Source organism: Serinus canaria, chromosome 1 (assembly GCF_022539315.1).
Source record: "Serinus canaria isolate serCan28SL12 chromosome 1, serCan2020, whole genome shotgun sequence".
NCBI classification, from domain to species: Eukaryota; Metazoa; Chordata; class Aves; order Passeriformes; family Fringillidae; genus Serinus; species Serinus canaria.
The window spans coordinates 25,388,882-25,402,954 of record NC_066313.1 but is presented as its reverse complement, the minus strand read 5'-3'; the positions used below and the strand labels follow the sequence as shown (position 1 = coordinate 25,402,954).

The 14,073-nt window shown below is 50.7% G+C and overlaps 1 protein-coding gene across 1 annotated transcript; it reads left to right on the top strand.

Moving 5' to 3' along the window:
* The first annotated feature begins 1,586 nt into the window (after positions 1-1,586).
* Positions 1,587-9,296, top strand: TRIM45 (tripartite motif containing 45). Its single transcript, XM_050979353.1, has 6 exons — positions 1,587-1,912; positions 4,082-4,815; positions 5,803-5,932; positions 7,706-7,820; positions 8,041-8,167; positions 8,962-9,296. Exons 1-6 carry the CDS (start codon positions 1,587-1,589, stop codon positions 9,111-9,113), a joined length of 1,584 nt encoding a protein of 527 aa, XP_050835310.1. The 3' UTR covers positions 9,114-9,296.
* Positions 9,297-14,073: the final 4,777 nt, after the last annotated feature.

Sequence of the window (14,073 nt, the reverse complement as noted above, 5' to 3'; positions counted from 1 at the left end):
CTCCAGCCTGATCAGTGGCAGGGCAGGTGATCAGATCAGCTAGACTGGATGCTCAGATTTCCTCTGGCACTGCCAGTCATGGCTTATTCCATTTCTCTGCAGCGATGGAAGATGTTGCTGTTCTCTAGGTAGCTGACCTTTTCTGCACAAAGGTGACATTATGACTCTTCCCCTGTTTTCTTCCCACACCCACGTTTACAGGGCCGTTTACTATTCTTTCCTCCAGCATGATTAAAATAACCAGTCTTTCTTTGTGAGAATACTGAATATTGTTATCAAGTAATCTTGTCTCACAATTACTGCAGCTTTTATCCTCTCCAACCTCTGCAACCACTGCACTTGCTAATAGTTAATGTGAAGAAGGCTGTTGGAATACCTTTCTTCTTTTGATTGGCTTTGAGGTTGAAAACACTTCATCATGACCTAAACTTTTGATCTTGTATTACAACATAAAAGACACAGAAATGTTTTGAGTGTATCAGAAGATGATTTCTGTGCTAAGCCAGTGGCCATCAGAGTGGCATTACATCTGTTACAGAGGAGATATTTACTTGTGTTATGTACGGATATTAAGTACTTATCTACTGCTCTATAAATGGACTCTCTGGTTCTAAAAACAAAAACCTGACTGGACATCTTCCTGGCTGTTGATTTTTGATTTAGGGAACTGAAACTCCAGAAGTCTCAAATGCTCTTCACATTACATTGTATTCAAAACGGCCAGCAGTGTGGGACAGGTAAGATACTGAATGTCCTGGACAAGCTAATGGAGAGGCTGGTAAAAAGTTCAATTATTAGGGGCTGAATGTGGTACTTTAGAGGACACTTTATAGAAAAGAGCTTTTTAAAAACAAGGAGAACTGGTTTCAGTCTTTGAAGAGCTTACACATCAGACTGACAAAGACCCTGTAGATGCCATCAAAGTCAAGGGGCATCATGCAGGGCTTCACTGACTTTAGGCTTCCCAAGCCTGTCTTTTACAGTATTCCTAATTCCTGGTGCGGTGAATGAGGACAGCCACCAGCCCGTCCCGGTGGGCAATCGCAGGGAAGCCCGGCCACCTTGCACCGTCTCAGTGAATGTTTCACCGCTCTCGCTCAGCTGTGCGGCGAGCTCTCCAGTGATCCGAAGGAAAACCTACAAAGGCCTGAAGGCATCCAGCAGACCGACAAAGAGGCTGCAGTGGCCAGTCAGGCGGCAAACCTGGAAGTTTGGAACTGGAAGAAGTAGAAACATGATCTGCCGGCGGTGGGGTGGGAAGGGGCCCTTTCCGAGACAACCGCGCAGGTGCCAGAGGAGGGGAGCAGCGGGCCCGTCCCGCCGCACCTCGGTGAGGGGGACGAGGGCAAAGGGGTCCTACTCCTGCCAAATCCTCTCCGGCCGCCTTCGCCGGAGGAGGAGCGGCGGGGTAAGCAGGCACCAGCAGGGTCCCCGGGCAGCCCCCGCCCCTCACAGCGCGGCCCCGCGCTCCTCACGGGGCGGGCGGCGCCGGGGCGGGGAAGGACCCCGCGGTGTGGGGCGGCGCGAGGCGTTCCCGACGGGAATGCTCGGCGGAGCCTCCGTGAGGGCCCGCGCGGGCTGCCGGCATGTCGGCACCGCGCTGCCCGCAGTGCGCCCAGCCCTGCGTGTCGCCGCGGCTGCTGCCCTGCCTGCACTCGCTGTGCGAGCCCTGCCTGCGGCGGCTCGGGCCGCCGGAGGGGCCGCCGGGCGCCGCCCGCCCCGTCCTGTGCCCGGTGTGCGACGCCGAGCTGTCGCTGCCCGCCGGCGGCGTAGGGCAGCTCCCCCCCGACTGCCTGGCCGGGAGCCGCGGCCGGGCCGCGACCGGGTGCGACCTCTGCGCCGACGGGGCGGCGGCCGGGCGGTGCCTGACCTGCGGCCTCCGCCTCTGCCGCTTCTGCTGCCGGGCGCACAGGTGAGCGGCGGCGGGGCGGGGACACCGGGACAGGGACACCGGGACACCGCGGCTGTGGGGCAGCGGGAGGGCGCAGCGCGCAGGCACCCGCTCAGGGCGAGCCAGAGCAAGAATTGGCGTGTCTCCCGGTTTTTACCTACCGCTCACCACCCCTGCCGAGAGGATGTCCGCAGGGATGCTCTGTACTCGGGTGGAGACAAGCAAGCTGCTGGCATAGAATCATAGAATCTCTGGAGTTGGAAGGGACCGACAAGGATGATGGAGTCCAAGTCCTGGCCCAAGACAGCCCCAGGAATCCCATGAGCCTGTGAGTGTTGCCCAAACACTTCTTGAACTTCCTGGGAATAGGTCCGCCAGCCATGTTATTGGCCATTGGGTCAAAAATCAAGCCACCCTTTGCCTGTAGTGGTGTCCACACGCTGGCTAGCTCTCAGTTTAGTGTCACTGGGCAACAGGCATGGCTATGGGCAGGTACTAGCAGGACAAGAGCCTCACATGCTATACTGTCCCACTTTGGAAAACACACATCTCCAAAAAGAAAAGGGGAACATTAAGTTGCTGCTCTGCCTCTCTCCACCTGCAGGACCATTTACTGTGTATGTGTGTAAAGGCACTCTTAGGCAAACTGAAAGTCCTGTGGAAGTCCTGCCTAGTGTGGTTGCTACCTGCTGATGATCAACCCATGTGCTTGCCTAATACATGTTGTAGAATTATTGCAGAAACAAGAGTTAGCTCATCAGAGTTAGGAATCGAAGAGGAGACGGGTGCAGTGGCTTGTCAGCCAGGCAGAGGACAGACAGCACTACAAAAGAAAAATTATGTAAAGCCTGAATGGCCTTCTGAAGCAAGGAGGTGACAGGCAGGGTCAGAAAAACACCCAACAGCACAAGCCAGGGAAGCCTCAGCCTGGGTTAAGCAATTCAGCCCGTTCCCTCCATGTTTGTTGCTTCTTTCTGCATGATTAGCAAATTCTTTCCCCAGAAGGAACTGAGACATATTCATCCCTGCCCTGCCCCCCTGCACATAGTGGTGCCTGTGGGGAAAATAGTTTAGGCTCTTAGTTACCTTTCCACTCCGGGTGTAATTTTCAGCATACCATTCTGATTAGCTAATGCCTTTTGTACCCCATGGACCTGCTGAAGAGTGATAAGAGACCTTGAATAGCAGCCTGCTGCTCTGCCAGGGTTAACTGCAGAAGGGAGAAAGCAGCAGAAAATTTGTCCCTGGGACCCACTTCCTTTAGTATTTACTGCAATCATTTTTTTACTCCACTGGCATCTACAGACTGTCACTTGATTTAGTTGATGCCAGAGCAGAACAAGGGCTAAGGGAAACCATTTTGAAAGGATTTCCTGGTGTGGTAGGGAAGGTTTATATGGTTCTGAGTGCCATGGTTGTGTTCCTGGGAACAAGTGAGAGAGGTCTTAGGCTGAAGTCATGCAACACTGGAAGGCTTTGAAAATGCATCTAAGGGAGGTTAGTGGGAAGCAAAAGGAGAAGCGTAAGAGCCTGTGGTGAGGTTGCTTTGTGTTACCAGAGTGACTCTGCAGAGCTTGGTTCTTGGAGTATATCTTTGGTTATGGGCTGGAGCTCCCATTGCAGCTGCCACAAGTCATTAGTGCAGGAGACAAGTAAGCAGAGGGGGGGGTTTTACATCCTTCTCAAAAACTAACTCCCAGTGTCCAAAATAACAGACAATGGAAATATTCTAGTGCTGCCCTGTGGCATGGTAGATGTCTGGGTTCTTGGTTCTTTGTGTCTCATCTTTGGTCTCTTCTGAGCAGGACCTAACCTGGCAAGCAGAAGGAAGTCGAGTTTGACTTTTGGAATATTAAATGTTTTACTGTTTGACTGTCTTCTGGCAGTGGCCTGAACTAGATTTTCCCCTAAGGCGTATTAGAGCTCACTTGCCTTGTGTCTGAAATCCGTGCTGACCGTGCAGTCAGGGGGGCTCCAGGAGCCTGGGAGCAGCCCCTAACGAGCTCCTCCTTTGTGTGGAACCTAGTTCTTGGGAAAGCACAAGTCCTTTCAGGGAATTTCAGTGGAGACAGGAGGGATCAGTGCGCATTATGACTTGCAGCTCGTTGCAAATAGGCATTTGCAAAGGGTCTCAGTTTTTTTGTTTTGTATCCACCATGCACAAAGTGATTGGTGTTTGCTCCTGCCTAGGAGACAGAAGAAGACAGCCTCCCATGCTGTGACAGAGCTGGAGAACACCAAGGATTGCAGCCAGGCCGGGAAGCCTCTCCTGTGCCCCTCCCATCCCACGGAGGAGCTGCAGCTGTTCTGCGAGCAGTGTGACCAGCCCGTGTGCCGGGACTGCGTTCTGGGTAGACACCGTCAGCACCCCTGTGACTTCACCGGCAATGTCATCCACAGGCACGGGGACGCCCTGCGGGAGCTGCTGAAGAGCAGCCAGCAGCACATGGACACCCTGGAGGATGTGCTGAGCCAGGTCGATGAGATGGGCGGCGCTGTCCGCAGTCGCGCAGAGGCTGTGGCCGCCGAGATCTGCCTCTTTGCCAGGGGCTACGTGAAAGCCATTGAAGAGCACCGGGATCGGCTGCTGAAGCAGCTGGAGGACCTGAAGGTGCAGAAGGAAAACCTGCTGCACTTGCAGAAGGCCCAGCTGCAGCAGCTGCTGCTGGACATGAGGACAGGCGTGGAGTTCACGGAGCACTTGCTGATGAGCGGCTCTGATGTGGAGATCCTCGTCTCCAAAGGGGTGGTGTCCAGCCGTCTGACAAAGCTCAACAGCGTTGCTTACAGCACCCACCCCAGTGTGGATGACAGGATCCAGTTCTCCCCCCACGAGAGGGCAGGGCAGTGCTGCGGCTATGAAGTTTTTGGGGCCATTCTTAATAAAGTGGTTGATCCAGCCAGATGTACCCTGCACGGGGAAGGTAATGGGGTGCTGTACAGCAGCTGAATGGGAGTGCGCTGCTCCCTGAAGTCAGCCCTCTGCTCTCTGTAGCCACATGGTGTGCAGCTTCTGGCACTGTTGGCTCCCTGCTGTCCAGACATTGACCAGGGCAGAGGTGGAGCCCCCGCAGAGGTTGCATTGCCTGCCCATGAGAGCTGTGATGGACAGGGAACCAGGCAGCTTTTCTCATCCAGATGTGCAGAGCATATGGCACTGCCGTCCCCAACATCAGCAGCCTCAGCATGGGGCAGAGGCCCAAGGAGGGCTCACTCAGGGGATGGGAATGGCACCTGCAATAGCAGGACGTGATGATTAGATGGTGCTCCAGGCTTTTCTGCAGCATGAGCCCAGACAGATCTTTGTGGTTGATTAAGTTTTTCCCATTACAGCTTCTGCTGAGATTGCTATAGGAATACCTGGTAATACTTTGACGGTTTTATGGATATTTGCTCACTAAGGACTTGGAGCTGGGCCAGCAAACAGATAATGTTCAGACCATCCCACAGAGCACAGCCAGCTCTGGTCAGTAATGGTCTGTGCAGGGCAGACGAGACAGACTCAGAGCTTGTTCGATCCCTTCCATGCCAAACTGTCGGTGTTGAGTTCTTTGGGGCACAGTAGGGTTGTTCCTTTTTCCTCTGGATTGCATGATGCATCTTGAGGCCTTCTTGGGAAGGTGCCAGCTGGGCTTAGAGTGACAGACAAAAAGACCCCCATGGTCTGTGCAGATCTCTGGGCTAAACCTGCCGGACATCTCTCAGAACCCATGTCTCCCGCTCTCTCCTGATACCCAGAGTTGTATTGACTTTTCCCTGTGAATGGAAGGAGCTGTACACCCCAGAAGCAAACTCCTAGCTGTGCTCTGATGGGGCTGCAACTCTGCTAAATAGGTGGGAGGTGGCAGTCATGGCTTGACTTGAATCCTTTGTAGTTCTGTTTCTTTCTGGTTTGGTGTTTTTTTCCCCAGATCTCCACAGTGCCCGTCAGAACCAGCGGAGTGGCTTTACCCTGCTATGCAAGGACTCTACGGGGGAGCGCATGGGGCGGGGAGGAGAGGCTGTGCGGGTCACCATCACCCACAAGGACAAGAGAGACTGGTGGGTTTCTCACCCAAGAAATCCCTGGCTTAGCCTTTCTGCCTCCCTTATCCTGGCTTCCTGCTTGCTTAGCGTGGGAGGATGTTCTTCAGCATGTGGGTCAGAATCTGTAGAGAAAAGGCAGTACTCTTTTCCCCACACTGCTTTCTAGTGGTTATGTTTGGCTGGGCAGTGATTGCTGAGATTTGTATTAAGTCTTTGGGTGATTTGAGCTTCTTAAAGGATTCAACTCCTTGTGTGTGTTGCTAGACAGAGGGAGCTGTTGTTCCTTCTCACTCCTCCCAGCAGACACCTGGGGCTCCTGCTTTTGTTAACACCTCATCAGTGTAAGTCATTGCAACCCCTGTATGACAGTCACAAGTCAGACAGTTCACCAGCACCATGAGCCTGTGACAGCTGATGGAAGTGCCTTCTTCATGTTCTGGAGAAAGAATCCATGTTGTGTTTTCGTTCTTTTTCCTGTAGTTGCAATCACTGAGTACTGTAATGGGTTTGAAGGTTTTCTAGCAAAACCAGGAAAGGCTGCACTTGAGCTCCTCAGTGTTTCCACAGGGAAAATGATCAACCAGAAAAAAATTATAACTGTTTCCAAACCACACTTGTCACTAAAGAGTAGCCAGGCACAAAAGCAGACCCAGTTAGGGGTTAGTTCTTAAGAAAAACACCTATTGTTTTATAGTAGCTGGAACCAGATGCCAGCATTAATTTGTTCCAGGAACACTCATGATGGGATGACCTGATGAAAAAAGGGGACTGGATGCTAGAACCCTTTGCTATGTTGACAAAGCACACAAGCAGTGCTGGCTGCATGGATGCTTATCAATAGAGCATCTTTGTCCAAGAGTATTGTTCCAAAGCACTTTCTTTCCACAAGTGCACCTGTAATGTAGGAAGGTGCATGCCCGAGGGGTTTCTGGATTTCTCTTGGTGGGGTAGAGGTCGCTCTAGCCACATTAACTCTGTTTCTTGCTCTTGGCTGTATGTGGTTGCTACATGGGTTGCTGTCTGGCTTTGCAAAGCTGTCTGGCTTTGCTTTGAGGCACAGCAGCTGCAGAAGAGCATGAAGTATCACCACACAGTCCATGGCAGGAAATTATGTAGGCAGCTGTATTGATGTGAAGTGTTGGGGGTGGGGAATACAGATTATAAACTGTCATGTCATGGGGCCCAGGAGACTAATAAGTAGGGATTAACAAGAACACCTTCCTCTATACAGAGCTGCCTGATAATTGTCTGTGAAAAGCTTTCCATCTTCCTGTGGAGCAGGCAGTTTATCCTCCAGTAACCAGCTGAGGCTTTCTCTCTAGCACTCTGTTCACCAGAATTCCCTGTGAAACACAAGGAGCTTCACTAGGAAAAGGAAGAATTTACCAGCAGGGACCTAGAACTCCTCCGCATTGAAGGGAAGAGTTGGGGTCAGTGCAGTTGGGAGAGTGGTTAAAGTGATTCAAACCTACCCTTCCTGTCTTCTTAATAGGTTTTTCTGTAGGTAACTGCTTGCTGAAGCTGTGAATTTACCCCATTTCTGTGGGCTCTTATCTGATGGGATAATCTGACTTGTAAGTGTGCTGTGTGTCATCTTCTGCCTTTTCAGTGTGCAGGTTGCTACAGATCCTTGCAGTGCAACTGGCTTTGTGTGACTTCCTTTGTATGGTAATTGCAGCTTCCAGTAGCAGGGGTATGTGAAAGCCACTCTAGGCCAAACTCTGGTTTACATTTAAAGCAATTTTCTGCCAGTCACTGACCTCTTGGGTTTCTCTCCACTGTTCACAGTGCAGTCAAGCCAACGGTGTGTGATAATGGTGATGGGACCTACTGTATCTCCTACAGCCCTGAGGAGCCAGGCTTGTATGCTGTCTGCGTCTGTGTGAAAGGGCAACATGTGCAGGTAGCATTTCTTGTTTCTCTTGCACTGCTTCTTCTTTACCTACTTTTCTTTTCTTAGGTATTTGTTTCAAATCTGTCTAAGGATTATTTCTACCATATAGCAATTTAAGGCTGGGCTTAGTGATCTGTGACTGACAGGGTCACCAGGATGGTGTCTGAGAATGCAGACACATCTGACAGCACCCACTGCAGCAGCTTCTCTGTTTGCTTGTCCTCTGCAGGGCTCTCCCTTCACTCTGATGGTGAAGCACAAGTTCCGTGAGCACCAGGGGGTGTTTCACTGCTGCACATTCTGCTCCAGCGGGGGCCAGAAAGCCGCTCGCTGTGCCTGTGGTGGGACCATGCCAGGTGGGTGCTCAGCTCTTCCCACGCTGCTGGGATCAGGAGGATTTGTTGCACTAGGTCCTCCCTAGTGGATAGAGTTGTCAGGAGATACTCTTACCCAACTCCCACCTTGGACATGCAGCAGGAATGTCGTAGCCTGTGCGTACCCCTGTTCTGGGGGGGTGACTACAGTAGGGAGAAATGCAGCAGGACACACAAAAGGGCTTTATGGCATCCCATAGACAGAGACCTGAGCCAGCTGTGCAGGAGGTGGGGCAGGGCACCTCAGCCTTTCAGCCCTTCTGAGTGAGGCTGAGCAGCATTGCACCTGCAGTGTTCCTGTTCCAGTGCTGGCATGTTGGGAGCTTATGGGCTGTGTCACACAGTGACCAACTCTGGAGAAGCCTCACTCCATGTTTAGAACAAGAGTTCAACTCCCTTACTTGTTTAATCCCAACCATCTTCCCTGTGCTTTACCTGCATGTGTCATCATGTGTTTTGTGTGTTTTTAGGATAGAACTGACCTCTTCCTTTTTCTGTACTTGATCTCTGTCTTTGGCCATAGACACAAGCAGCTGGCATGGGGTTCTGGATGCCCATGTGTTGCTTTATTCAACAGGCAAGGGAACAGAACTCATCAGCTTTCCCCAACTATTGAGTTGAGTTGTTCTTTATTTATGAAGTCCTGGCAATTTAGCCTTTGAATATGCTGTGTTCTCATCAGCACATCTTAGAGAAGTCTTGGGGCCAAAGCCTATTACACACTAGGATTTCCTGGCCCACTTTGGGTTGAGCTGCTGGTGCTTCTTCTCTTGCAGGTGGGTACCAAGGCTGTGGCCACGGACACAAAGGTCACCCTGGCTGCCACCACTGGTCATGCTGTGGACAAGTGAAGGAGAGCTCAGAGTGTTTGTGTGGGCCACCCAGTGACACCTCACAGAGGAGTTTGCTTAGGACAGTGGCACTCTGAGCAGCCAGGTGAGCTCCTGGGAGTCCAGGGCACTGCTGCTGGCTGCTCCAGGAGCACAAATGATCCCTGAGGATCCATATGATCAATCCCTGCACAGCCTTGCTGCCAGTAAACAGCGTGATGGGTGTGAGTTGAGAGAGGGGGGATGAGGGAAAATAAAAACCGTGCCTTATGTTCCACCAAGGGGTGTGTATGCAAAGTTATTTTGTGCTCAAACAGGAGCAAATTCTGGGAATTGTACTGCTGCCTGCACTTTTGAGGACTTGTGGCCTGTGAGGACACGCTCTAAGGGAAAACTCATTCTGAGCAGTAACCTCACAGGAGGGTCAAGATGTGTCCTGTTCTGCAGGGTCAACAGCCTCTGCTGTCCTTCTTGATGAGCTGCTCCTTGGGGCCCATTCCAAAGGGTTTGTCATCATGCCTTGGAAGGGCTTGGCACCGTGAGTATGGCTTCTGCCTCCCTGTTGGATCTGCATCAGGATTCCAGCCTTGGATGTGTGCACATAGCACAGTCATGCTTCTGGGAGCTGCTCTTTGTTTGCAACTCCTGCACTTCCTCTGGGTATGCTGTAGTCTCATTATACCCTGCCTGCAAAGTACAGGCAAGGTGAGTTAGTAATGTGTCTGCAGGAAGGCCCAGAAAACCTCCTGGCACTGATAGGAGCAGGAATCAGAGTATCATTCACCTGGTCTGTTTGTTCTCCATGGAGATGATGTGGGACACAGTGCTGCTGGGGGTGGTGAGGGAGCCAAGGGAGTGCCCAGCTCACCGAGGGAAGATCTGGGGGCAGTTTGAGCATCAGTAGGAGTCACAGACGCAAATTAGCAATTGTCTGTTCAGAACTGGAGCACAGGAGATGGAACACAGCAAAACTCCTGGATTTGGCTTGTGCAACCGGGGCAAGGCATTTACCAACTCATAGCTGGGGGAATGGCATCTGTGATGAGGAAGAAGAGGCACTTCCCTGGAAGGGCAGTTGCCACCCTGCTGCCATCTGCTTGCCTGGGTGAAGCAGACCTTGAATACTTTCCTTTACAAAACACGTTTCTGTCATTGAGGCTGGGAACACCCTGGCCTGAGGGTAACCTTGCCAGTAGGTGTGTGTGGATAGGGGCTCCTAATTCTGCCTGAGGAGCTGGGCACAAAGGTCCCACTGTTGGTGGGTCACTCAGGGAGAGGAATGCTGCTCCACTGTCAGCAGCAAGGACCGAGTCTTGCTTTCTGCATTATGACAGCTGGCTTGTAAATAGTACAAACCTGCACTGTTTGTTTACTCAGCTTTAGAAATCTCTCATTTGTTCTTTGTTCCTCTTACAAAGCCAGTTTTGGACCTTCTTCCCAGCAAAGGAGATAGATATCCTTATGCAAATGCTGTTTATAGCTTTCCATAAATCATCCAGAAAGCTTCCCTGCCAAACAATCAGGGAAGGCTAGACTGTTTAAATCTCCAAGTTAGGCAATTTAAGGTTTCTGAGTCTGAAATTTCAAAGCAAAAGTTTAGTTTGAGTTAGCCATTAATGGAACAAATTGTAACTCATTCTCATCCTTGCTATGTACAGAGTCAATGATCAGTGCAGAATGTGATGTAAACCAAAATGCCTAAATTTTTTGTGTCTTTCTAATTCTTTCCACCAACCCCTTAGGTGTGTTGTTTTTTCTCAGAGCCTCCATGCTCCGTGGCGGAGGGAACACATAAGGACAGCACTACCTTCTAGGCACATAATTTCTGACTAAGAACATCTTAGTCCTCTCAGACAGAGGAATGTGTTTTCTCTTTGTGTTAGGTATCCCTTACACACCCTGTCGCTGATGTTTTCCACGAAGCTGTTAGTCAGAATTACACCAATGAAATTTAAACCCTTCATGGAACTGCAGCTCTCTGTCTGACATGGGCAGAGCAGTTTTTGGACAGCTTGGGTCAGGCCTTGGTATTGATTTGTTCTTCTCGTTAGACTTGAAGGCCCAGTTGGTCCCAGGGATTAGGAAGTATTGGCCAGCTACCACTGTGAGCTTAGTGTTGGTTGTGCATGAGCATATCTTGATAAAAGACATTTGATGACCTCAGTCACTTTTTGGGGGTGGGGGGGGGAGGGGCTAGGTCAGAGTGTCCTCCCATTATTTGACAGCAGCCTCAGTCTTTATAGCACTTTGCAAGTTAAGACATCCTTCTGATCTGCTGGAGTCTGACACTAGACCCCAACATTCATTCCCAAGACAGGCTTCCAGTGCTGTGTTGGTAAACACCTGGGTCAGGAGGTGCATTACAAAGTGTAGTTAGTCTGCTGGGCTATATGATGTTATTTCTGTCCAGCTGGTCCTTGAGATAATAAAGGTATTTTCAAGACAGACATGAATGCAGTGCTGACAGGACTGCACTGGTGGTTACTGATACTTTTCTTTTCCCAGGACAAAAGCTCTTGATAAAATTGCCTGTCTCCAAAATTTGGGGAAAAAATGAACATGAGGAGGGGCTTTTGGACTCAAGAGGATTTACTCTCTCAATAGGGAAAACAGTGTAGCTGGAAGAGAAACCATGAAGAACAAGAGACTGTGGTAAACCTGGAAGATTGCCTGGAACCTGAAAGCCTCCATGTAGGGTGCTTCCAGAGTCAGGGTCAGGCTAAGGTATCTCTCCTTTGAGAGGCAAAGCATGCTGGTGACACGACTGCGCTTGTGCCACCAGTGTCTATTTTGTCCCAGAAGATCTCAGGAGAAGAGCAGATTCTGTCTCCAATGGGCTGCTTCTTTTTCCCACAGCAGCAGGTGCTTCACAGGGGCACACCACCTGATAGGAATGCCATGTCAGGACAGATTCACATGCAGTGTGGAGGACTTTGTGTGTTTGCAGCCCAGGGTGGCTCAGCACCTTCCTCTTTTGAGAAGTGAGGGCTTGTTCTGAGTGCTGCTGCCCTTCACAGTCAGGTGAGGCTGAGGACAGATATTGCCAATATGGCAGTGTCAAGTTCTCCTCCTTCCAGATCACTTGCATTCTCATTTGTGGTGCTTCTCAAGCACCTCTTGACATCATTGATACAGATGTGGGATCATAAGGCTGGAAGGATGTCCTACATTTTGCGTCAAACCCCAAGAAAAGCTTTCATCTCTTTCAGCTTGCTGGCTGCCTACACCTCTGTGGAATGCTCTGTCAAACTTGGCTTCTGGTCAGCTTCATCTTCTCCTTCACCAATAGCTCCTGCAGCATTGCAGTGACACTGAAATAAGGTGTGAATTTCCCATAATCAGGGGAACTCTTCTGTAGGGTACCACCAGCTACTGGGCCCAGCAAAGCTGGTAGCACTTTGTGCCTGCTCTTGCCTTCTCCTCAGTGAAGGCAGCTGATGAGTCCCAGGTGTTCACCAGCTCTCACAGACCATGTGGGACCAGATGCTGCTGTCACATTTGGTTGGATTTGCTAATAAATTCATGATTGGTAAGAGCTGGGCAGATCATGTAGTCACAGACCCTTGGTTTCCTTGGGAAGTATCCTGACCACCTCTTGGGTTTTTTTTGCAGTATGAGCATACAGACAGGAGTAGGCTCCAGCTTGAGCTGCTCAGATATAAATGTGGTGTTGTCCTGGGGAATGGGACTGGCCCTGGTCCTGTTGGGGCTGCCTGTGCCCAAAAAGCAGTGGGGTGTGCTGTGGCTGACCTGGAGTTAACTGGAGTGGAAAGGGGACACCTTGTCTGCCCACTGCACATGCAGCTGTAAATCGGGTGTCACCACAGCCATTAATCAAGTGTCACAGAGGGCAACAGGATATTTCTCAATGTGCATTTCCCACCAGGCCACTGTGGCCTAGAGCTATTCTTAGCTTCTTGTACTATACTGCTAAATTATGAGAGGCTTAATAATCAGCAGAATGCTGACAAATAATGATGATTTTTTTTTCTGATTATCACCACTGACCAGTATTAATTGGTCTTGATTATAACCTCTGGTTATTGCGGAGAAAGTAGTTTGGGTTTTTTTAGGTGCTGGACTGTTCCCAGTTCCTCTGGGCATTCTCAGCTCTGCATGGGAGAGCTGTTCACTCCCACTAACCATCCAAAATTGCTGGAGATAGCTACAGACTGTAAAAAAATCCCCTTTTTCCCATCCTCCCTGGAACACAGTCCAGATGTAGATGTCAGGATACGCAGGTTCCCTTTCAGGAAACTGAACATGGTGGTGCAAGCTGTCTTCCCTTCTCTTTCACAACCTCTCTGCCCTTTTCAACCTGTTATGCCCAAGAGCTGCTCATCCTGCCCCCAGCCTCATCTGAGACCAAGCCCTGAGGGAAAGACCTGCAGGGTCTTGCAGGTGCCAGTTTCGTTCCTTTGCATTCTCCAAAGTGCACCACCCTGGCAGACCTAAGAGCAGCAGGAGCTTGCCTTGGGGGAGGGTGAGAGGTGGTTTGGCCAGAAGGAGTTCAGTGGGATTAAACAGCAGAAAAGGAGCTGCTGCCAAACCTGCGTGGCTCTGAGAGCACTGCTGAGCTCATAGGAGCCTCTTGGCACAGCACAGAGAGGCAGGGGAGATTCACAGTGTGAATGGGGCAGGAGGGGGACCTGCAGGTGGGACCTCTGCCCAGTGCCAAGAAAGTGGTTGGAGATTTTTGTAGGGAGATCTGAGCTAATCCTGGTTATGACACAGCCCCAAGATGCAGATCTCCTGGGATAGTTGTGCACTCTAACCCCAGGATTAGCTGGCTACCAACGACAAGCTGTAATATTTTTTGTCTTAAATAAGACATGTTTCTTAAATGGATGTGTAGGAGGTCTCTCCTGTTGCCCCTGTGTCTAACCAGGCCTCCCTGCTTATGACTGCCCTGGGGGTGGGGAGAGTTGAGATGCTCAACTCAACAGTTTCCTCATTCCTGAGAGTTCTGTGCTTGGGCTCACCACTCCTTAGCTGCATTCAGTTATTTAAGCAGGACAGCTTGGGAGGATATATCATGCAACAGGCAGGGGCTGTGCT

Excerpts from the sequence above, each read along its gene's own strand:
- TRIM45 (XM_050979353.1), top strand. The coding sequence starts at position 1,587 with ATGTCGGCACCGCGCTGCCCGCAGTGCGCCCAGCCCTGCGTGTCGCCG. Across the intron at positions 1,913-4,081 it reads TTCTGCTGCCGGGCGCACAG|GAGACAGAAGAAGACAGCCT; the intron begins GTGAGCGGCGGC and ends GCTCCTGCCTAG. Across the intron at positions 7,821-8,040 it reads TGAAAGGGCAACATGTGCAG|GGCTCTCCCTTCACTCTGAT; the intron begins GTAGCATTTCTT and ends TGTCCTCTGCAG.